This window comes from Typopeltis vanoorti, chromosome 15 (assembly GCF_054136105.1).
Source record: "Typopeltis vanoorti isolate ZY-2024b chromosome 15, IOZ_Tvanoo_1.0, whole genome shotgun sequence".
Lineage (NCBI taxonomy): Eukaryota > Metazoa > Arthropoda > Arachnida > Uropygi > Thelyphonidae > Typopeltis > Typopeltis vanoorti.
Genome location: NC_143563.1, coordinates 36,748,174 through 36,774,507, shown reverse-complemented (window position 1 = coordinate 36,774,507; position 26,334 = coordinate 36,748,174). Strand labels below are relative to the sequence as shown.

The following is a 26,334-nucleotide window of genomic DNA, read 5'->3' as shown; positions in this document are numbered from 1 at the left end:
TGTTCTTTATATTTCATAATTTAAAATAAGTTCTGTTAATATTTTTGTTATTTGAAGAAATAAGTGCAATATTATGTTCTGATTTTTATGTTGTATTTGTTTCATAAATACGATGTTCTCTGTGAAATTAAATGATGTTTTATAATATCAAAATGGAGGATAATATGGATCTATCTATATGTTATAACCAAATGTAGAAAGTGAAGTTTCAAAAATTTACCAGCAAACTTATGAGAACAAGACTGCAATCAGAGTTGCCTTGTCTTTACTATTTAAACAACACGAACTCTACCCACAACCCATATATACTCTACCCTTATACTCATCTATTTACCTTTTATTAATGCATTGAGTAAGTTTCACTAGCCTGAAACACCAGGCTTCAAATGGACCGAGTTCAAAAAAAATTGCAAGCAGAAGTGAAGACAAAAGCTCATTCAACATATATAAGCTATGTAGAAAGTTAAATTCATCATAAGTGATCTCTAGTTGAGTGCATAATAAAATATTCAACTATAGAGCTGTGACATTTATATTTGTCTTACATATATATTATAATAGACAGTATTACAGATTTATCTGTATTTTATAGCAAAATTTGGAAACAAGCAAAAGTACGAAATGTAGAAAAATGTTCTTACTTTTGAAAATTTACTACAAAGCTTATGAGAAGATTATGTTCTTACAAACTCTGGTAAATTTTAGAAAGAAAGAAAGTTTTAAGTTTCTTTCTACATTTAGTTATAAAATCGTGAATTGATCCATGATATCCTCCATTATAGTATCTCACTTATTTCAAAATTAGAAACTTAAGAAAGTTTCATAAAATTTGACCTGAGAGCTTACAAGACTACAATCCTCTGCATCAAATTGACTTAGCTTGTACTGCTTAAAAAAACATGATAGCTGCCCAAATGCCTGTATGTTTGTCTTTTATTAGTGCATTTTTTTAAGGTTCACTGGCCTGACATCTGTTTAAAGCTGGTTGGTTCTTATCAGAAACCTTAAGAGAAATCTTAAGCCTCATTCATTGCTAAAGAAATCAAATTTCATAGAAATGTATTTTTTGTAAGTGAGCTCTCGGTCGAAGCTTAAAAGTAATTATTAAAGAAAGAACCATTTGGCTTCATTTCGGCGATGTGTAGGAAAAGTAGATGTTAAAGATTCAACATTATTTCAAAGATGAATGTTGTAGATGCCTTATGATTCTTTCTTTGTTAATTCAAATTGAATCATTTCAGCTGTATATTTAAAAATTTAATAGTTTATTATATTTAGGAAAAGCAAAATTTTTTTGCTTTTCCTTATATATATATTTATATATATTTGGATAATAAAGTAAGAGCTTATGAAAATACAATCCTCGGCATTAGAATTGCCTTAGTTTGCACTTCTTAAAAACTTTCCAAGTTTCTTAAATAATGCATGAAATATGGATTGATCTGTTTATTTTACATTGCCAAATGAATACATTTAAGCTCTTCTTTGATAATTACTCTTACGCACTGACTGCTGTTCACTTATGAAAATTTCAACTCTGAAACAAAACTGGTTTGGTATTGAATGAGGATTCATGTCATTTTTAAGGTTTCTGCGTAATCTCTGATAAGAACCAACAGTTCAAAGCAGCTGTCAGGCAGATGAAACTTTAATCAAAAGAACTAATAATAGATGAGTGTATGGATACTTTGGATAGGATGGGATGCAGAGTATATAATTAATGGAGAAATTTTGAAGATCTGGTGGTGGTTGTGGTGAATCACGATTTTAGCAAAGTTATATTGCTAAAATTGTGAGAACATCACAGTGTATTATGGTAATGATAAAGAGTACCTTGAGCAGTTATGGTTCCTTTGCATAAGGCCTTGATCATGCCACATTATGGACTGTGGTTATATCCATGTGGTACTTCTAGTTATTTTGTCATTTCGACTTCTGTAAGTACTTGTTATGTTGATGGTGCCTATCTTCATTTCTGGTGATCTTCAGATTGTTCCAGCATCTGTCTTTTCACTTTTTACCATACTTTCCTGATGAAGACAGCAGGAACCTTGTTCAACTAAGCATCACACCAGTCAGCATGATATTTCTTTGTGTTGTATAGTCATGTTTGTTTTTGGTTTATATTATTGTATATTATTATTATTATTTTGTGATGCCTCTAATATATAGATATATGGATACATGTAAATTGGCCAACAAATAAATGCAATTAACAGATAAAAATATTGTGTTGGAGGTGGTAGGTGGCATAGGAAGCCATAAATTGTGCATTGTTACAATGGATCTTGTGGTGTAGTGGGCTTCCATGATGAGAACTTGTATACTATGGAGGTGTCACTTAACTGGTCTGTATCTTGTACATTTACCATTTGCTGGTCTTGTTGTCTGATTGGATAGTGAATTTATATATATATATATATATTCACTATCCAATAGTTATATTGGATAGTTTGAATATATATATATATATTTAATCAAGATGAGAATTAATGCCCTGTTGATTCTAGCTTGTACAACTTAAGAAGTATTTGACAAGAACTATAGAGTAAGCCATCATACCATAGAAACTGTGACCTTGTGTTGCCACCTTGCATGTGAAGTATATGTCAGAAGACATAATGCAGTAGTTCAGGTTATAGAAAATAGGTTGGATAACAGTGGTATTACTTACACTAATGTCAGAATGAGGATGTCTACCCTTATCATAAAAGAGATGAACTGGTCATTATTGACATAAAGACTTGGATTTGTTCTCTTTCTCTCTCTCTCTCTCTCTGACTGGCTGGCTGGATTCTATTGAAATTTCATATTTGGAACTGGAATCCCTACAAAAATTTCTCTATCCATCACAGTTTGTGTTTCAGTTAGATCAATTACAGCAGCACTAATGAAAAAAATCTGTAAAAATTATATGCTACCATAACTCTGTCAGGTGAAATTTAATACTATTTGCAATAAGATTGAACCAAAAATCTGGATCAATTTTTGGTTCGAGTGAATTATTTTTATAAGTACAGTAATTCAAACTGATATTATTAATTTTATGCTAACTGGATGTAATTTAATAAAATTTTGTATTTAAGATCTGGTAAAATTTATTGTATCATTTTAAATTACACCATTCAATTCATAGTTGCAAAATTAGGCAAAACAAAATAAGCAGAAACATAGAATATTTCAGCTGTTTAAGCACAATTGTTAGTGAAATTGACAAATTAGAAATATATATATATAATAAGTAAAGTTGGTATTATGGGGAGCCATTTGAATAAATTTATATGGTATATGAAATAAGGGAGATCTCTCTCTTATTTCTTAGAGTATACAAGACATTTGATTTTTAAAATAGTTTTTACTTAGATTTGAAAATTATCAATAAATCAGTTGATCACAGAAAAAAATTTGAGCAGTGAACAGGTGACATTAAAAATATAGCAGAATCGTGAAATTTTTTCAAGACTGTGAGAAGAGCTAATCTAAAGTGGTATGATCACTCAAACAGAATAGGAGAGGAAAGGTTAGCAAAACAGATGTTTGATACCAAATGGCAAGAAAAGGATCCAGACCAGGATCTAGGTGAATTTATTTAGGAGATAAAATATAAGATTTGACAATATTGTGAAACTCTGACAAGTAACAGACTAATTTGGAGAAAAAATATTGATAGGAAACTAGATAATAGTGTTACATAACTAAATTATGTAACACTATTATAGTATCCTGTATACCTTTTGAGGGTACTTATCAGGAATTTGATAACAGCGAAGACAAAATTATATGTGCATAGTACATAAGTCAAAATGGATCAACTAAATCAAAAGTGCTTTAACTTTTGACATGCTTCCTTGCTTTTTAGAAAGGTATATCCATTCAGCAAAGTTCTTCGAATAATATAAATGGGGCTCAAATATGATTGTTTTCATAAAAAAAAACTATGGAAATATTGACAATCAAACATTCAGCTGAACAGTTTTAGAATTGAATATTTTGTAAAGAGCTTGCTAATGTGTATATTTAGTCATGTTTGTACATTACTAGGCAGTGAGGTTCATTTTTTAACCAGCTGTAGGTTGAAGGCTTGTGTCTGTACCATCAGATTTCTTTGGATTACTTCTCTTCTAGTTCTCTCTGGCACAAGCACACTTCACTAAGATAATCTTTTCACCTCCAAAAATTTGGGTAACTTTTCTGTTCAAGACATTTCTTACCTGTACAACTCATAATACCATATAAATCTTAGATTTTCCCAACCTTACTGTTCTTACATTGACAATGAAATGGAAACATTGAAATCTTCTTTAAAACTGCTTGATGCTATATAGAAAAGGGCAGCTTGGCTTAACAAAGATCCCCCCCCCCCCCTTCTCTCCTTGTATCTCTCACTTCACACACACATTCCAATAACTTTTTCATAAACCTTTTGTTTCTGCCTAGTGGCCTGTTATGGGGCTATCCTTAGCCCTGCCTTAAATCTTTTATACCGGTATTTTCTTGGGTGCTGTTCTAATGACCTTAGACACTCCATTTTCCTCTAAGCAGTGAATAAATTAATAAGAGATGGGTAATTAATCAATCTAATTACTCTCTCTTCTGTAGTGAGTTAAAATTTTTTTAGGAACTCAGTGAGACCATCCTAAATGTGAGAGTAGTATTCAATGGCCACGTGGATTTGTTATCAGTATAGATGGATGCTGAAGAGATGACATCTGTAATATGTTTATGCTGAGAGGGATGAGATTAGATTAATCCCAAGGCAAGAAATCGCATCTTCTAAGATAGCATTTCTCAAAGTATGGTTTGTAGGCTTAGTGGTTTTTCTGGTAGGCTGTAAGAGAATTTTGTTAGTAAATAAATATTTTTTTTAATTATCTTACTTTGTAAGTTTTCAGATATAGTTTAGCATATGATATATCTTAATAATAAATCTTAATAATTGAAAATGTTCTTTTACATAATTCGTTTTTAGTATAATATTTTGCTACATATTGTATATCTCAACATGCATGTGCATTAAGTCGGCTGACTTAATTTTTCACTGAAAAATAAAAATGTTAAGATTGTGTATGTCGTGCCAGTTACTCTACAATTTGCATTTAGGGTGGCACATGAAGGCTCACCTTGATGGTACAATATGACCTATCAGTACACTGCTGAGTAATATGCTTTGTCCAAGTGAGCCATGGCCTGAAGACTGAAAACCTCTGGTCTAGAAATTTAGGTGTTGTCAAAAGCAAGACTGTTAGAGAATGATTCTTATATTCTGAGAAATTAAAGGATTGATTTTTACTAGCACATAAATTAACAAGATTATCAGAACCCCATTGAAGAATGGTTTTGAGATCAAAATTTGGAGAGGGTTTTAGAGGTTGATATTCTGGAAGTGTTGACAATTTGTGTGATGCTAGGTTGGTTGAATGAGAAAAATGAGTGCAGTGTACTGGTACCAGTAAAACTGAATATTAGACTTGCAGGCAACAGGAGAAGATTGTTGATGTATTGAAGGAAGAGTGAGGTGAAAGAAGAATAAACCTTCTGGAACAAGCATTAGTTTCAGACTTTGAGGATAAAGATCTAGCCACCATCTCATGTAATGTGTGTGTGTGTGTCCAGGCAGAAAACTGGCAACCAGAAGCCATAAGATACAATGGAAGATAAGATACCATGTAATGATGTACATAAGATACCATACATTGGAAGCATACCTAATAGGCCTTTGCAACAAACCTGATCACATGCCTTAGAGATAGCAAGCTTTTCCATAGCATTTGTCCAAAGGTGGATAAATAAGCAAGATCTCCCATTGATTGACAGTGGTGAAATCCATGCTGGTGATTATATAGTATTTGAGATAACATAGAAGTCATGTTGATGAGTTTCTCTGTTATTTTAGAAAAAAACTGAAGTGACTGAAATTAGATGGCGAAGATTTGTTACCCTAGTTATGAATGAGTTGAGTATGGACTGATTTCTAGTCTGTGAGACATATTATTTGAAAAGACACTAAGAAGAATTCTGGAAGGTAAATATGTGTGGAATAAGCTGGATTCATGCCAAGGAGAGGTTGTCAGGATCAGATTTTCACTTTAAGACAAATAGTTGGGAAATCATGGAAATTTAACAAGGATCTGTATTAAAGTTTTGTAGATCTGAAAAAGGCATATGACAAGGTGCCAAGAGAAAAGTTGTTCAAAATGCTACAATTACATGGTGCAAATGGGAATTATATTGAGCAATACATGGGATATGAGACTGAAATTGGTTGGGAGAAGGAGAATCTGTAGAAAAAGAAACATTGACAAGGTTATAGTCAGTTGCCAAGGAGAGAGAGAGAGAACATTAATGATGTATTTGAAGGAGGTGCTGGTTAAGGAAAGGTCCATGGTGTTTGAAGAATGATGAGGATTATCCTATAATTCTGGAAGGCTATATCTACACATTGCTTTATAATAGAATTAGAAGACAGCTGCTTCCTGCTGTCTTCTAATTCTACTAAGAATGGGTGATTTCTCTGGTCAAGAAATTTGTTTTTTTTTATAAATTTTTTTATTTATTTTTTTTATAAAAAACCATGCCCATACAGGAAGGTAATCTCCATGTGCTTCTTGCCATCTTGTAAAAATAAAAAAGATAGAGAGAGAGGAGAGGAGCCGCAATAACCCTTGTGATGAATAAGAAGAAACTGAAGCACTTTAGCATAAGCCCAGAACAAAATGGTTGTGAACCCTAATGTTACAATCTTAGGTTCATGACCAATTTGTACATTTTAAAAGTCTTCCAGGGAGGCTTCAAATAAGGAATACAGTGGAGCCATAACTTCACTGTATATGGAACACATGATGGATTGGATAGTGTAGTGATGATATTGAAGCATTACTCCATAATGCTTCGATATCATCATCATTTGCATATAGGTGAAGGCTGCTTCACCTTTATGCAGAAGCTCACATTTTTACAGTCACATAAACCACCATGTTCATCCTTAAAAAAAAAATAAAGGGAATAAAAATCTACTTATGTGGAATTTACTGCATAGAACAGATAGGCCATTGAGAGAAAATTATTATGGAAGAATATTAAAAAAAATAAAAAATAAAAAAAATAAATAAATAAATAAATCAGACCTTGCATTGAACATCACAAGTGAAGAGAATTGAGTGTTCTAGCAACAAGTAGAAAATAGGTTATGTTGTACATAGTTATGTCCTGAGATTCAAGGAGATTTCTGAAATTATACGGACTTTTGCTCAGTATAACGGAAATCAGGAACTTATATTACGTCATGTATCATGTTTGGTTCACTCTCATTAGACATTTAAAATGTGTAAAGTAATTATGATATTATCAATATCATAATTACTTTACACATTTTATCAATATTATCATATTATCAATATCATTATAGTTAGTATTTCACATAAGTGATTATGTACAGATAATTGCTTATTTATTCAACTCTCGTGTTATAATACTATTATTTCTTTCATTTGAATTTGTTAGTTTGCTCTGAGAACTTTTTTGCATAGGTAGATGCATTCAGACTAAAAATTATTGGCATGAGTGAAATCTGGCTGATGATACGTGAACAGAATCGGGGTTCAGGGGTGCACTCAAGGAGGACATGCAAGAGAGGAAAGGCTGGGAACTGTTACTGATGAGTGCAGAAGAATTAAAATCCATCCAGAGTAGAAATCTCCAATGGTGGAGATAGACAGTGGTTTTTTGAGGCTGAGAGATAGAGGTTAACAGGATGAAATAAACAGCTGTTGCTGCTATGACCATGAGCATATCTGAAGAAGATGAACTGCAATAGAAAGATACATTTTATGGATAAAGGAGGACTATCTTTATTGGTAAACAGGTATTTAGGCTTAGATGCTGGTTTACACTCGTATTAATAGAATGAATACAATACAGAAAAATAATTAAACACAAGTTTAATCATTCCAGTATTCTGTGTCTGTCATGGAGACATCTTCAGGAATACAGTATTAATATTGTATTGTATTTAATGTTGGGCAGGAGGCTATTTCTCATGCCTCCTTGTGTTAAGCTTCCCAAATCTTGGGAAGCTTAACACAACCATATTTATTTAGATTAGACTGATTTTTAAGTCTTTTGAGAGTGTATTTACAGTGATGAAGCATAGTAGTTTCCCCCCCCCCCCCATCTAATCCTGTGCAAGATATTCAAAACTAGTCCTGACTGACCATAGTTGCGGTGGCAGATGTATTTTTTATGTTTTTTTTTAGGCAGATCTCCCAATCTGACTATAATATTGCAAGAACAAAGAATCTTGTAAACACCCTGGAAAAGAGAGGGGAAGGAGCAGATCATCAGAAAAGCAAATAAGGAGACAGCCAGTTAAAGCTGGTTGCCACTATCTGGTGCTGTAGCCATTGTACAAAAATGTATATTTGTCCAGTGGCTGCAGCACAAAAAAGATAAACAAAATACAGCAATCCCTCAATTAATGTGACAACGATTAGTGTCTTTTTTTTTTTTTTTCTATATCCAAATTCGATTAGTGTGCTTATATACATCTTAAAAATAAATATTACAGATTTTAAAAATTTTCTATCTATACGTTTTTATGGCTATTTTAAAAAATTACTCACCAGGATGGAATAATTTAGTTACAGTTTAAGACATTTTACAAAGTTATATTTTAATGGCATGCTACACTATTTCCATGTACACTATGTTCCAAATTTACTGCCAAAATTTATGTCGTCTGCTAATTACATAGCCTTTTGATGATCATATCTTGTGTCTCCTTTGCAATTGTTTTCGTTACCTTTTTATTTTAAAGTATTTTCCCAACCTTTCATCATGAATAAAAGAATTAGTGAGCAAAAAAGTGGAAGTGTGAGAAATTGGAAGAAAAACTTGAAATAATAAAAAAAAATGAACAAGGTGAGTCCAGAGCAAAGATAGGACAAAAGCATAAAATGGGTGAATCAACTGTAAGAGCAATTTTAAGCTAAGCTGCTGAATGCAGCTTTACCTTTCTCTTTGTATTTCATTCATAATTCAATCATTATAATACTTTGAAATCAAAGTATTATAATGATTGAATTAGAAAGAGACTTCTTTCTACAGAATCGAAGATTGTAACCAAAAATGGATCATGCTAAGCACTGACCTTATTAAATCAAAAGCATTAAGTCTCTTTGGAACCTTTAAAGAAAGGACTATCAATGATGGAAAAGAAGAATTCCACGCTAGTGCTGGGTAGTTTGAGCGTTTCAAAAAGAGAAATAGCCTACTTAATGTTCTATTCACAGGCCACCTCCTTATCTGCAAGTGCAGATAAGGAGGTGGTCACAAATTATCCAGATATTTTGAAGAAAATTGTGTAAAGAAGGGGACAAATCCCTTCCAAGATTTTCTGGCCAAATTAGAGAAATCTCAGCCTGGTTATAAAGTCGCAAAGGAAATGAAAATACTTCTAGCAATATGCGAGCCATTTGGAAGCACATTCTTCCAAATTGTGCAAATGATTTTAGACCCTTTTCAAATGAATCTAAGTTAATTAAATCTTATTCTGAGAAATTGAGTGATTCCGAACTGCTAAATTTAGATGCACAGCGAGAAGATCCTGAAGAAGATTAAGAAAATTTAATCACTGACAAGCCCAAAGAGATTTCACAGAAACAAATTGAAAATATTTTTTGTGCAACTGAAGTTTTTAAGCAGCAATGCCTAGAGGCTGACCCTGGTGAAGAGAGAAGCAGTAAAATTTACAAAAGAGTAGAAGAGGCAATAGGGCCATACTGTCAGTTGTATGAAAAAAAGAAACAGAGTGCCCACCAAACTACGTTACCTCAATTCTTTCTTAAGAAGTAGAATAATAAATTTATATTCCGAATATGTTTTATTGTCTTTCAGCTTCAGCTGATGTTTTTTTAACTTGACCCTGACACATACCCTAATTATTTTTTTAAAAAAATTAAGGGTCAAAAAAGAAATTTGAGGAATGAATTATACTTTTCCCATAGGTTATTATATTCGATTATTGCATTTTAGATTAAAGCACCTGTTTTAAAGAACACATTAGGCACATTAAAAAAACATCCTAATCTAAATAAATATGATTGTCTTACACCAGCCAAGATTTGGGAAACTTTAATTTTTAGGCTTTCCACCCAGAAGCTAAAAGCTAGTCATCGAGAGCACTTCTCATATAAGACTTTAGGCTTAGAAACAGTCTTATTTTTTTTCTCCCATTTCTGTACATTCCTCTCAACATATTGATTATAGTTAATGCTATTATTATTTCCCTATATCTTAGACAATATCTGCACTGCTTTCAAATCTCATTTAAAGCTAGCTGCCTTTATCTGAAGTAGTAGATCCTCTCTTAAGGATCTACTACTTCCCCTCTCTGTTCTAGTTGTTTACAAGACTTCTTATTCTTGCAACTTATCATATTACGGTCAAACTGAGAGATCTGCTAACTTCCACCTAGGTGAACACGAAATTACATCTGCTGCCACAACTATGGTCAGTCAGGTTTAGCTGATCATGCTTTGGGCATCTTGCACAGGATAGATGGAAACAAAACTACTATGGCTCACCATAGCAAAATACAAACTTAAAGCCTTCCTTTTTTTTTGTAATCGCCAGCAGATTTAAAAAAAATATCATAATCTAAATAAATATGGTTCTCTTACACCAGCCAAGATTTGGGAAACTTTAATTCTTAGTTAAGTTAAGGGATATTATATCCCATATTGTTTCTTAGCCAAATAAGAAACTCAAAGAGTTTCATGCCGAATATAGGAACTGTATAAAGTTCGGCGATTCTAAGCGTAAGCAAATACCTGGATAGTGCAGCAACTGACCCTTGAAGGTAGTGCAAGCTGAGGCAACTCATGTAAAAGGTGGAGCAAGTTCCGATCACTATTCTTGATATTTACCCATAATGGGAACTTAACTTCTAGGAGCTGTATTATTGTTCAACATTATGAGAGAAGGTCACTACCCAGACTGGTTTTGACCTTTTTTGAGGTCTCCTCAGTGAATAGGTAGACCATGTTAATACCAAGTTTGTAGCGAACAGAACTTACATCCCTTTAATGAGAATTGCCAAGAGGTGTCCTATTAATAATTAATACTTTAATTGGCCTTCCACCCAAAAGCTAAACGCTAGCCATCGAGAGCACTTCTCATATAGGACTTTACGCTTAGAAACAGTCTTCTTTTTTTCACTTATTATTTTGTGTGTGTGTGTTATTTTAATATTGTATTCCTGAAGATGTTTCTATGACAGACAAAATTTTGGACCAATTAATTTTGTTTACTTATTTTTCTGTGCTATATTCATTCCATTCAACTTAATTAATGAGTATCTTGGTGAGTACTCACAACTATGAAGATTAGAACAGAGAGGGGAGAAAGTTAAACACATTAAATATTGGGATGATCTGGATGGTGATATCCACTTATTTGTAGGTAACATGGAGTATAGCTGATACAGATTCCCTGCCTGAACTTGAACACTTTAATAGACTGGTTATCATCCAGATGACAATGTCAGTTCATTGTTACCAAGTGTAAGGACAGGATGCAGGCAGAGTATGTATTATGTTAATGGAAATTTTCTTTGAGTAACCAATGAATCTGATATTAGGGAGTTATAATGAGCAGAGAAAAAAAGTTTAGCAACCACATAGCTAAAGTCATTGAGTGAATGCAGTGACTCATTGGATTATTGCACTGTATACTCCCACTTTGATAAGACTACTGAGTCTCCTCAAAGGTATCCACCTTGATGTGTTTGGGGGGGGGGGGGCTTGCTTGTGCTGACAACCCAGAGAGCTATATATGGTGGTTGCTTAGTAACCATCAGGGCCAGTCAGGTCTTTTTTGGGAGCCAGACTAAGCAAGATACCCTGGAAGTGAACAACAGCACATTCCCGTACTGTCATGAGGCTGAAGATATGCAATATCACCAAAGGGCTCATGTCCAGATAGCTATTTGGCATAGCTGAATCAGCAATATTGGCAATAGCCTTGTGGTAGAGAAGGCAAGGGTAAGCCACTCTACGTTCTCCCATGACAACCATAGAAAGGAACCTGTACTCTCAGTCTCGACATCTGCTATATGACGTTCAAAGAACTGGCACCTTTCTCAGCCACAATTCAACTATGATCAAAAAAGCACCATCAGTGGTTTCTCGCTTGGAATGTACAAAGGTTACTACATAAATGCAAACTGGACATAGTGCAAAATATTAAATTATTTTTTATAAAACATTAAATGAAAATATTAAACATCGATATACTAGGAATTGTAGAAATACATTGGAAAAGCAAGGGACACTTTACATCACAGCTAGGCAGTGCCATTTATTTTGCTGGACATGATTCTATAAGTAGAAACAGAGTAGCAATATTTGTCAAAAAAATGTATGTGCAAATCATTATTGGGCTACAACCTTATCAACGATAGGATAATTGACTGTAATCCAGTACCAATCACACTCTTACAAATTTATGCCCCTACAAGTGATGCAGATGAAGAGAACCATTGACCTCTTCTACAGGGTCTGAATGTAGCCATATATGCAATACTGAAAAGAGACATTTTGATCATTAAGGGCAATTTCAATGCAAAAGTTGGAAAAAGGATGGAAGACCACAACAAGACAGTCTCAGGATCTCACGGACTGGGCACCCAAAGTGAAAGACTGATCGACTTTTGTATAGAAAGAGAACTTATGGTTACCGACACCTTCTTTGAGTAACACAAACGGAGACTATACACCTGGAGACAGAACAAGGAACCAAATAGATTACATCCTTATTAACAAAAGATTGAGGTCTATGATGAAAAATGTTAAAGTATTTCCTGGGAGCTGATTGTGGCTCTGATCATCAACTCCTCATTGCTGATATGAAAATATGTTTGAAAACAACTAACAGAACATATCCATCCAGATTAGACTTCACAGGAATTACTGAGACATATAGCATTAAAGCGGAAAATAAATTTTTAGAACTAGGGAATTACTCTGATGAAATGACCCCAGAAGAACTTTGGGATAAAACCAAAATAATATTACTGGAAACTGCAAAGTCAACATTTCCCAAAAAATCCAGAATCAACACACCCTAAATATCAAATGAAACTCTGAAACAAGTGAGAAAAGAAGTGAAATAAAGTCAAAAGGACTTTCAATGGAAGATGATAGGCAGATGTATAGTGAGTTATCCAAGCTCATCAAAAAAAATTTGCATTAAAGATAAAAACAACTCTATCAACAACATATGCAGAGAAATTGAAAATCACTTAAATCAAAATCAAACCAAAGACCTATTTAGCAAAATAAGGCTGTTGAATAGAAAATTAAACCAAAGCATAGAAGATGAAGATGGAACTTCCATCACAGATAACCAGAAAATAATTGATAGATAGAAATGTTATGCAAGAAAACTTTTTCAAAAAGACTCTCAACTGACTGATGATATTTTGGACGGAATTTTGCCAGGAGGAAGGAGATTACCCGATATTAAAAGAAGAAGCTATTGCAGCAGTTAGTTTCTCAAAAATAGGAAAATAACTGGAAGTGATGGTGTCACAGTGGAACTGATATGCGAAGGAGGTGACGTCATCATAGACACCTTGCTAAATTTATTCCAGGATGTATGGAATACAGAGAACTCATCTGATATGAGAATTGAAATTAAAAATTACAGCAGTGAACCGTTCCAGGCAGAACAGGGGGTAAGACAGGGATGCATCTTGTCCCCTCTTCTTTTTAATTGTTTTCTGGAATAGTAGTTAGCAGACTAAGAATAAATAACTTATGTTTTGCTGACGATATCGATCTTCTGGCAGAAAGTGAAGAAGAATTACAAGCCATGTTTTCAGAACAGTAAAAAAATATGGATTATACATAAACCTACAAAAAACAAAAACAATGATAACCTCAAAATCAGGACATTGAATTCTTAAAGATACAAATTGGCAATAAGCAAATTGAGAATGTAAAGAAGTTCACTTATCTAGGAAGCACGTTGAGTCAAGATGGTCGTTCAAAAACCGACATTAAATACCGAATTGCTAAGGCAACCGTGGCCTTACAGAAGTTAAAACCATTGTGGGGAGATAACAGAATAGCAATCACAACCAGACTAAGACAAATTGACACCTTGGTGAATTCTGTCCTCTTGTATGGTTGTGAGGCCTGGACTTTATTGAAGGAAGATGAGAGGAGACTCCTGTCTTTCGAGATGAAAACTTACAGACTTTTGAGAATTCCGTATACTGCTCATGAAACCAATGAAAATGTCCGAAAACTGATTGATTCAATAGATGGGAGAAAAAAGGGAAAATATTCTGATAGTTATCAGAAGAAGACAGATGAAATGGTTTGGGCATGTGGAGTGGGCTAATGGCATTCGAAAGCAAGCACTAGAAGGAATCATTCCCGGATCAAGGGTTAGGGGCTGACCTTGATTAAAATGGACTGATAACATCAAAAAATGGACAAATTCCTCCCTTTCTCAACTGACATCAAGAACAAGAGACCGAGACGACTGGAGGAGGCTAGCAAAGAGTATCACCTACCAGCCATGAATGACCCAACGGTTCATTTAGGACTATGGGAGAAGAAGATTCAAGTATAGCTGATATCAACAATCATATTCTTACTGATCCGCTGGACATCCTTAACAGATGGAAAGACTGTTGGCAAATCCATACAACAATAATTCAGTCTCATTCAATAAAAAAAACACCAGAGATTTATGTAAGGAACCTTGCATTTTAAAAGAAGAAGCTCTAAAAAAAACTCAAAAAAGGGGAACCCCGGGCCATGACCAAATATCAAGTGTACTTCTCACATGTTTAGGACAGTGGTTTCTCAGTAAGAATTGAAATCATCAGAAAAATTTGTAATAAACTCTGGGAGACAGGAGATTGGCTAAAGGAAATGTCAATGAATGCAATAATTATAGAACTATAGCCTTAATCTCACATGCAAACAAAATTCTTCTCTATATTATTAAAGACAATGTGTTGATCAACAACTTCCTGTAGAGTAGGTAGGTTTTAGAAAAGAACGTGGAACCAGAGATTTAATTTCTAATCTAAGGAGGCACTTGGTTGGAATATTATTAATATTCCCTTGTATATGCACTTCATTGATTATGCTAAAGCATTTGGTTGTGTCATATAGGAAGACCTGTGGAAAATACTAAGTAAAATGGGCATCCCAGAGCACTTGACACACTTTTAAAAACAACTCTCTGAGAGGAATCAGGCTGTGGTGAAGATGGATGGAAAACATCTTAGTGGTTCAACGTTGAGATAGGTGTGAGACAAAGATGCATACTCTACCCTGATCTATACATTCTTTATGGAGAATACATTATAATAAAGGCAATTAACAAACACAATAGTGATTTCCCAGTTGGGTGGCAAAAGGATAAATAATTTTCATGTTGGAGGCTTAATGGAATGTTTACAGCACTCAGAAAGGATTAACATAGGTTTAATACTTCCTATATTTCGTCATAGTCACTAGGACATCTTCGGGGATTACAAAAACAACTAATGTAACATGAACACAAATATCATACAATACTAAGCCCAACCACGTGGGTGACACTAAAGTCCTATCTAGGTGGAGCGCCCTCTAAGGGCGGTTGTAGGTGGCCTGGAATGTAAGGTGGGGCCTCTGGTGATGAGTGGTTCCCAAATCTTCGGAAGTTTAATGCAACCGTATTTTTATTAAGATTTGGTTGATTTCTGAGAGCTGCTGCTTCTAAGAATAGTCTCTCTTTCTTGAATTTGCTGTGGTGGAGCATGGTGGTTTTCTTCCAAGAGACCCTGTGGGTGGTGTCCAAGACATGGTCAGCCAAGCCTGACTGACCATAGTTGTGTTTACAGATGTAAGACTTGTGTTCCTTCAGGCGGATGGATGCTGATCTGCCTGTCTGTCCAAAAGTACGCTGGCTTACAGGAACAGGGTACTTTGTAAACTCCAGGCAGAGAGAGAGAGGAGGGAGCTGATCTTTAGTAGAACGGATAAGGGTAGCAAGTTTGTGGTGGGGCTTGTATGCTGTGTGTAGGTTGTACTTTTTTAGAATCTTGGCTATTTTTTCAGATGTGCCACAGATGTAGGGTATGGTGATGGCATTTTTAAACTCTTATTGATGAGAAGGACGGGGAATGGGGGGAAGAACTGATTATTTTCTTGATATTGTGATTGCTGTAGCCATTGGAGAGCAAAGTGCTGTGTATGTGGTTAAGCTCAGTAGTGAGGGTGGTTCCACTGGAACAAAGATTGTGGGCTCTCTTGGTAAGAGTTTTAATAATGCCAATATTGTTGAGAGGGCTGGTGGTGCTGGGAGAGTTTGTGAATGTATCTGCCTGTGTGTGTGTGTTTATAGTTTAGTTGTCTAGGAAGGGTAAACAATTGTTCTTTTTCTTTTCCATAGTAAACTGGATTCTTGGATGTAGGCTGTTGAGATGACTGAGTAAGGAGTCTAACGTGTCTGGGCCATGAGGCCAAATAGAGAACACATCATCTACATATCTTAGCCAGATAGAAGGTTTGAGTGAGGTTGAGTCTATGGCTCGTTTTTCGAAATCTTCCATATAAAAATTGGCAAGAGGGGATGAGAGGGGGGGGAACCCATGGCGGTTCCCTCTATCTGCTTGTAGATTTTGTTCTTCCAAGAAAAATACAAAGGAAAAGAGATCTAATGGCAAAGGAAAAGAGATCTAAGATGTCAGATGGAAAAACGTTTTCTAAGAGAGATAAGGTGTCAGTTAAGGGAATATTGGTAAACAAAGAGGAGATATCAAAGCTTACCAATATGTCTGCATTATTCAAGGTTAAATTTTCTATGAGGGCTTTAAAGTGGGTAGAATTTCTTATATAGGATGTGGACCTTCCAGTGAGGGGGATCAGAGAGTTGGCCAGCTGTTTAGACAGTCTGTAGCAAGGTGCGTTGGTGGCATCTACTATAGGTCTACTATAAGTGGGGAATTGGGTTTGTGGATTTTTGGTAAACCGTATATTCGGGGGAGGGGGACTGGAACGGAAAGGTATAAGTTTTTTCGTGATGTCAGGGAGCCAGGAAGATACTTTTTTAAGTAAGATTTTTAATTTCTTAACTTGTATTTTTGTGGGGTCGTGTGTTCTAGCGGGATGTAGGTAGTGTGATGCTCCACCACAGCAAATTCAAGAAAGAGAGACTATTCTTAGAAGCAGCAGCTCTCAGAAATCAACCAAATCTTAATAAATACGGTTGCATTAGACTTCCGAATATTTGGGAAACATTCATCACCAGAGGTCCCGCCTTACATTCCAGGCCATCTACAACCGCCCTTAGAGGGCACTCCACCTAGATAGGGCAGTAGTGTCACCCACGTGGTTGGGCTTAGTATTGTATGATATTTGTGTTCATGTTACATTAGTTGTTTTTGTAACCCCAAAGATGTCCTAGTGACTAGGACGAAATATAGGAAGTATTAAACCTATGTTAATCCTTTCTGAGTGCTGTATACATTCCATTAAGCCTCTACACACGGATAAATAATCTTGGGTATGCCGATGATACCGTTCTTATTGCCAGCATCAAAGGAGAACTGGAGTCCCTCATTAAAAGAGTTGAATGGGAAAGCCTGAAATCTGATTTAAGAATTAATCATGATAAAACAAAATAGATGAAAATGACAATTTTGCCCACAACATTGACTTCAAGAAGGTGGATGAATTCATTACCTTGGAGCTCTATAAGTACGAAGAGTAGATGTCCACCAAAAATTAAAAGAAGAATTACCATGGCAAGGTTGGCAATTGCAGAAAATATGGAAAGACAGAAACATTTCTATCTCTACTAAATCAAGACTGGTCAATAGCTTGGTGTTTTCAATTTTCATTTGTGGTGCTGAATCTTGGACAAACAGCTTCGAGATGTGCTGGAGAAGGATGTTGAGAATCTCCTGGATGGATATAAGGTCTAATGAAAGTATAATAAGTCAACTAAAAATCAAGAGGCAGCTAACGTGACATTGTAAATGAAAAAATCCTCAAATATTTTGGTCGCATTTCAAGATGTGAAAATGACAATCTGGAAAAAAACTTATCATCCAGGGTAAAGTGGTAGGACAAAGTAAACGAGGACACCCAAGACCAAGATAGTTGGATCAGATTAAAAAGATCACCAAACTTACTTTGGAGTTGGCCACTGCTGAAACAGAAGACATAAAGAAATGGAGAAACATTATGGCTAGGGTCACGAGTCCTCAGATATGAGGAGACCGAGCAAGAAGAAGAGAGACTACTGAGATATAGTCACCTAGATTCAGAAGAATGAGAATACATTTAAAAAAAAAAAAAAAAAATCAAGCTGGGAGGACAACCATGATGAAACTAGCCTTTGAAATTATGCATATCATATGAGAATATAGTTGAGGGAATGTGATCTTCAAACTTTGAAGGATAGGTGGAGGAGATGGAATATGATAAAAATAAGTTATTAGGGGAATATTATAGATATAAATGAAATTTTGCATTTTATTACTAGTAGAGGAACTCGGCTTTCTGTGAAGCTGACTAGGGTGTGATTGGGAAATGTGAGATTCAGGTTCCTTTCATCGCATGTGTGGAATAATCTATCATCAATGTCAGTTAATGTCTTTGGTTCAAAGTGAATATATTCAAAGAGAGATGTGATAGATATTTAATTATGAGGGCTTAAGTGGCACTTTTTACCATATCACTCCACCTATATCTTGGTCTTCCTCTAGGTCTTTTTTATCCTGCTAGCTTGGCAGAGAACGTCTGTTTTGCTAATCTTTCTTCATCCATTTTGTTTAAGTGACCATACCACCTGAGATTAGCGGAGCTAATCTCAGGTGGTATGGTCACTTAAACAAAATGGGCAAGGAAAGATTAGCAAAATAGGTGTTCTCTGTCAGGTTGGCAGGGAAAAGATCCAGATGATACAGTACAAAGTGCCTTAGAAGATAGAAATATGAGATCTGATAATGTTGGATAGGAAATTAGTAATGATGTAAATTTTTCATGTAGTACTATCCTGTACACACTTTAAGGGTACATGTCAGGAATTTGATGGTGATAAATAGCTACCCGTGATGAGTCCTTGGAGGACCTGCAAAATATTATTATGTCAGAATATCTGTTTCAGCATAAATGAAACTATAGAAGTTTAAGAATAAAGATGTATTGGCAGTGTAAATTGGAACTATTGCATTAGATGTTTCAATAATTAGAAATATGTTTTGATATTTGCTGTGTATTTATTTTTCTCACTTTAGAGCACTTATTGTGGAAAGGAATTTTTTTTTTATAATTATTATATTAATTCAAATACTGGCTTACTGATAATTCTTCTTTTCATATGGCTATTTCTCATATGGCTATTCATTCTATTTCAAGAATGAATACCACTTAAGTTTAAGAGCAAAAAATATGTTCTAGTGGGGAATTTAAATTGGAACCATTGTCTTAAATTTTTCTGTAGTTAAAAATATCTTTTGGTGTATATGTATTTTCTTTCTTTCTTTCTTTTTTTTTTTTTTTTCACTTTGAGCCCTTTTAGGCATATTGGAAGGTTGGATTTTTATAAAATTTTTTATTATTATTTTAAGGCATTAGACAGGTTTACTAATGATGATACATGCCACACTAGTCAAGGAACTGCAGCAATTCAGCCACCAGAAGTTGCAATAGGAGAAGAAAATTTTTCTGGTTTTAAGCTTGATATATGGTCTTCAGGGGTAACATTGTAAGTATAGCAAATTACTTCCCTTACTGAATTAATTTTGATCACCAGAAATAGCAGTGTTGATTAATCCAGTAATGCAAAATATGATTAGATTAGATTATGTTGTTAATAGATGCTATATGATCAGAGTAATCTGATCATATAGTATCCTTTGGTACTATGACATTCAGACTGTTGTCTATTCTAATCTAGACACTTGCTCCAAGTGAGTTATAGGAATTATTCTTGCTGGAATGAAGTCCTTTCATTCCAATTTCCCATTCACAAGTGACTTGAAACAAATCCAACTTAATTCTCAGCTTAACAGAAAGCATACAAGAAATGCAGAAAAACTTACATGCATTTCTTGCATGTTTCAAATAATAATTGTGCCTTTTGGTCTCTTTCAGAGCTGTTAGATGAATCTTCTGCTCATCTGCACTTCTGTTTTAATGGACTACTGTAATTACACCTAAAGATGAAGCTGGCTTCCAGGCATAATAATCTTCTCCTCCAGTCTTGCATAAATACCCAGCAGTTATCATACCGGTTTAAAAAAAAAAGAAAGAAAGAAAGAAAAGGTGATGAGTATTAACGATCAATCTATCACCTGTCAAGTATTTACGATCAAATTATCATCAGTGGATAGATTTTGCCATTCATGATCCACTGCAGATCTCCTGGATGACCTGCTCTCACTTCCCCAAACCTTGTTTATAATATTGCTGATGATGATAGCACTCTCCACTCATCCTATTCATAAAGACAGTGAAGTGTTCAAGATCAGCAACAATAAGTGTCCTAAACACTGATCTTTAGTTCTTTCAAGTTTTGTTTTTCTTGCAAAAAAAAAAATAATAGGAAATGGAGAGGGGGATAAAATAGACACACTTAGTCCCATATTACTCTAATAGTATAAGGTCTAAAGAATCAGAAAAGTTAGAAAGCAACAAGATAAAACTAACTAGACAGGAAATGATCTGATGATTGGAGAAGTATGAAATCTGGCTCAGGTACAGTACCTTGGGGTTGCCAGTCCTGTGCTCACCAGATGTTAGCCCTTGAGTAATAATGATATGTGTACCATATCATTATAATAAAACAATATTTAGGTAGTTTTATGGGAATTTGAGGTCTGGTTGCAATTGCTTATTGATTGTGAAATTTGCTTACCATGGTGCTTGTTTGGTTCCAGTTAATCATGGGAATCGGACTCCTACTCACTCTACATGCTTGTTTTTAAATAGGCAGTAAACAGGCAAATGTGACCACATATATCTACAGACAGAATACTTTGAGGTATGATGGTAGTCTGCACTGGTTACCAGCTAGGAAGTAGTAACTTCTGACCAATGCCTCATCTCATCCTGGATGCTTTCATACAGTAACAACATAGACAATGCAAACTCATTGCAGCTGGGGGAGAGGTAGATTCCTGTGCCGTGGAAAATTATGGTCAAGCAGATTTGAATGTGATTTTGTTTTAACTCATTCCAAACGAAAAATTACAGTATTTGTATGAAATATGTATGCATTTAAAAATGCATACAATTATGAACATGTGATATAGTAGTTTGAATACAATAACAATTTGTCTTTGGAAGTGTTACTTACCACTTGGTTATGCTATAAATTAAAGATACCAAGAATATCATTTCTTGGTATCTTTAATTTAATCGTTTATCAAAGTGTAAGCAAACAAAGTTTGCACCTGAAGTAATTTCAAGACTGAGCAACTTGTATATAGAAGCTAATACTTCACATTAAAGGTCAAAACCAGTTTTGGTAGTGGCCCTTCCCATAATGCATAGCATTATACATGACCATAATGCAAAGAATATATCCATTAGGATATATTCTTTGCATTATGGGATACTAAGGTAAGTGATGTGAAGTCATTAGCTTCTGTATACAAGTTGCCCAGTCCTGTAATTACTTCAGGTGTAAACTTAGTTTCCTTACACTTGGATAAAGGATTAAACCAAGAATATAATTTATTGGTATCTTTAATTTATAATAATTTGTGTTTGTTTCAAAAGATATAAGTTGTGTATAAAATGATAAAATCAAAAATGGGAAAAAATATTCTTATTCTTGAGGAGCAAATTTATAATGTTAAATCCAATTTGTAAAAGAAGAACAAAGAGGTTTGAAGAGTAAAATTTCTTCGCATTCCTATGTCTCTATAATCATTTTCCCACACACACAGTACTGTTGTATGGTAGGTCTTGTGACCTCTTGTGTGTTTGGGGGGGGGGTCAATGTGACAAAAAAGTTTTACTATTTGAAATTGATTTCATTGATATAAATGTACTGCATCAGCATGTATGTAGAGGGAGAGTTATAAATTCAAATTTAGTTTTGACAGTTTGTATAATTAATAATTTAGGCTGCTGTTTTTAATACGTTTGCTGCCAACTACGAGTATACCAACTCGTAGTTGGTATATGAGCCTCACAAGCCAACTACAAATATGCTCGTATGTCGATTACCGACCTCCTATACCAGTGATGGCGAACCTTTTTACCCAGGTGTGTCAAACATCTTTTTTTTTTTTTTAAATATTGATGTTGTTGATTTGCCACTTGCATATGTGCATTATAAATTTAACTACATAATCATAGATGGTGACTTATACATATCATATTAGGCTATTTATTTAATAGGACATTGATATAAAATCTATGAATTCATATTATACAATTAATTTAATAAAGTGAAATTACAAAGTTACATTACATTTAATGACTTTTCTGTTGCTGAGTGCTGGTGGAAAGTTACTTTATAGAAGGGCTATAGTGTGTACATTTTAATGCTACACAAGCAGCGCTCAAATCATTGCTCAATCTCTTTCTCCCTTTCGATTTGATATTATTTAAAGCAGAAGATAGAGTTTCACAAGAGTATGTAGAAGAGCTTTAGCAAAGATTTTAAGAGCATGAAAGTTTCGGGAAGGCTATTCCACACACCTAGAATTTCAGTCTGAATTTTTACACGCGGTATCATGCAGACGTTCCCGCTCAAGTTCTTCTAATTCATTTCTAAGAGCAATAAACTTTCTTTTCCGGATAGGATTACACTGGAAGTCGGCTAGTTGCATTTCTAGATCTTTTAAATCCAACCACTCAAAGCCATCTAATTTAAGATCCATGAATTCTGTTTCATCAGGATACTTTATGAATTGAATTGTTTGTTCCAACATTCGAAATTGCTCAAATCTAGAAGAAAACTGCTCAGTTATTGACTTTAGAGCTTCGATAGATTGGTTGATATGTTCAACCAATACACACGATTTTTGAGGCTGTTTCGTTAAAAAATAATTTTCACTCTTGGGAAATATTTAAAATTGTTACTTTCTAAATCACGTTGAAATATTTTGAGTTTATTTTCAAAGCTCTTGATTGTGCAAAACATAACATCGACAGATTTTCCAAAACCTTGCAATTGTATATTAAGTTCATTCAGGTGCAATGAAAAATCTGCGAAAAACATCAACTTACCGAGCCAAGCAGAATCGTTCAACTGAGAAAATTCCTGCTCCATGCCCTTCGTATTTAAATATAATTTAATTTCATTTAAACATTCAACAAACCGTTCAAGTACTTGGCCACAACTCAACCATCGAATATTATTTTACATTAATAGACCATTGTACACTGATTCAACTTTGCTTAAAAGTGAATTAAATTCTCGTTTGTTTAAAGCCCTGGCAGCAATAAAATTAGTTACCTTTGTCACAATTCTCATCACATCATCCAAATCCTTTAAGCCTGATTTCGCACACAGTGTCTCCTGATGTATAATACAATGGAAACAAACCAGAGGATGACTAACATATTCCGTAAATTGTTTGATAAAACCGACATTATGGCCAATCATATTAGGTGCACCATCAGTTGTAATCGAAAATATTTTCGATGAATCTATCTGTTTCTCACGGAACACTTTAACAACACAGTCGCATATGTCTTTACCTGTCATGTTTTGAGATAAATTTTCTAACTTTATCAATTCCTCGTGCATAGAATCACCGTGAACATACTTTGCAATAATAGCCAATTGAGTTGATGATGTAATATCTGCAGTTTTGTCGAAACAAATGGAAAAACAATAGCACGAGTTCAAGTCTTGTTGTATTTGATTTTTCTATACTAGCATTCATTGATATAACTCTGTCTTTAATAGTATTCCTACTTAATGGTAACTCTTTCACGCACTTTACAATAGCTTCCTTATTATGAAAGTCCTCAAAAAATGGTGCACACTTTACGAAAGCTTCTTTAATACTGTATAATCACCATCATTAAGTGGTTTCCCATGTTCAACAATAATATGTGAAATACTGTAACTTGCGGCTACTAAATTTGAAGGTCCTGAAACAAATTTAATTAAAGTCCCTGATTGTGATTCAGCCAGTTTTAAATGTTGCGGTATGTATTCTTTGCGTTCTTCAAAAGTTTTTTTCCAGGAGCTATTTGTGCTTAGTTTCAAAATGTCTTCTTACATTCCAAGTTCTACCCATAGATAGCTCACCACACAATTTACAGAGAACTTTATCGCCTCTATCAATAATACCATATTGTTCAATCCAGGCATCTTGGAAATTTCTTCCACTTCCTTTTTGTGATAATTTTAGTTTATTATTAGTGCTAGCTTCCATTGTAAAAGGGTTCACAAATTAAAAAAGCGCACAATTATATACAGCGGTAATTAAGCAGTAACAATTAATAAGAACTAACTAATAACTAACAATTACTGGAAATGAATTATACACCAACAACTCAATTTACTTAAGTGGTAGACCATGCAAGACTACCACTACTTCTTTCAGCAGGGCTGCCAGATTTATTACCGATACATTTGTAAAAACCTTGTTACATTTTACTCTCTATCATGCTACTAAATAGCAGCTATTTAGGAGGTTTTGTTGCGACGTCATCGTAAGCTGTTACTATTTGCATTATTTAACAAAATTTACTGAATTTATTGCAACTATAAAAATGTTTTCATTATTTACTCAGATCTTTTTCTTCTGCAGCTTTTCCCACTTAGGGTCGATGTTTGTGGTGAGTCTCCTCCACAACTTCCTGTCTTGGGTCGTAACTTTCACCGTTCCCCTTATGTAGTCATTTCTCAGATGATCCTTTCTGGTCACATTGCACATCCACCTAAGCATTCTCATTTCTGCTACCTCCATCCTGCTTATGTTATTTTTCCTCAGGGCCACAGTTTCCAAAGCATACGTCATAGCTGGTCTGACTACTGTTCTGTAGATTTTGCCTTTTAGTTTGATCGGCACCCTCTTATCACATAGCACACCAGCCATTTCTCTCTCCAGTTCCTCCATCCTGCTTGTATGCTGCATCCCACTTCCTTCTCAGCCTAACCATCCTCTTTCATTGTTGAACCTAAGTATCTAAAGTCACTGACCTTCCTGATGACGTTTCCTTCCAGCTCCAGATCTGTCTCCTGGTTGCCATCCACTTTGCAACACATATACTCGGTCTTACTTCTGCTCAGTCTCATACCTCTCTCTTCCTGTACTTACCTTCAACTCTCCAGTTTGGCTGCCACTTCTTCTCTTGATTCTGCACACAGCACAATGTCACCTGCATACAACATAGTCCAAGGTGCGTCTTCCCTCACTTCCTCCGTCACCACCTCCATCACAATATTAAACAGGAATGGAATTAATGCAGCCCCTTGATGCAAGCCAGCTGTCACTGGAAAACTTTCTGTCACTCCCAGGTAAGGTCGAACACTTGTCTTCACATTTCTGTACATCTCCTGCACCAACCTGACATATTTCTCCAGTACCTTCTTCTCTCTCAGATACCTCTAGACTTCTTGCCTTGGCACTCTATCATACGCTTTCTCCAGATCAATAAATACCAGATGTAGCTCCCTTTGCTTCTCTCGAAACTTTTCCATTATCTGTCGTACCCCAAAGATCGCATCTGTCGTCGATCGACCAGGCATGAAGCCAAATTGCTCTTTTGCAATCTCCACCTCCTTCCTCATTCTTCCATCAAGAACCCTCTCTAGGATTTTCATTGTGTGGGACATCAACTTTATTCGTCTGGAATTCTTACAGTCTTGTGCATCCCCTTTACTCTTGTAGACGGGGACAAGAGTACTTTTTCTCCATTTCTCGGGTATTCCTGTTGACAAACATTTATTGACAGGTCCCACAGCAGGTCAATTCCTTCTTCCCCCAGTGCCTTCCATGCCTCCACTGGGATCCTGTCAGGGCCCACTGATTTTCCATTCTTCATCCTCTTTATGGCTTCTTTCACTTCCACTCTACTAATGTTCTGCACCATCCCCTCATAAGGCTTCCCATCTTCTCTGTGAGTCCCATTTTCTTCATTCAAAAGCCCTTCAAATTATATTCTCCATCTGTTTCTTATATCCACATCCCTCCTTAATACCCTTCCTCCAGATTCTTTGATCTGCCTCACATGTATGATGTCCTTTGATGCCTTATTTCTACATTTTGCCAATTGATAAATCTTTCTCTGATCCTTCCTTTGTTTCTAATTGATCATACTATGGCCTTTGCCTGTGCAACAACTCTCTTGG

The 26,334-nt window shown here is 35.0% G+C and overlaps 1 protein-coding gene across 4 annotated transcripts in view; it reads left to right on the top strand.

The window, feature by feature from the left end:
• Nucleotides 1–26,334, top strand: part of LOC150098631 (serine/threonine-protein kinase STK11-like) — a 112,816-nt gene that overhangs the window by 59,294 nt on the left and 27,188 nt on the right. For all 4 annotated transcript variants that reach the window (XM_090404680.1, XM_090404678.1, XM_090404681.1 and 1 more), the window contains exon 4: nucleotides 19,637–19,773. In XM_090404680.1, the coding sequence (XP_090260806.1) occupies nucleotides 19,637–19,773 (137 nt within the window). The remainder of the gene's footprint in view (nucleotides 1–19,636; nucleotides 19,774–26,334) is intronic.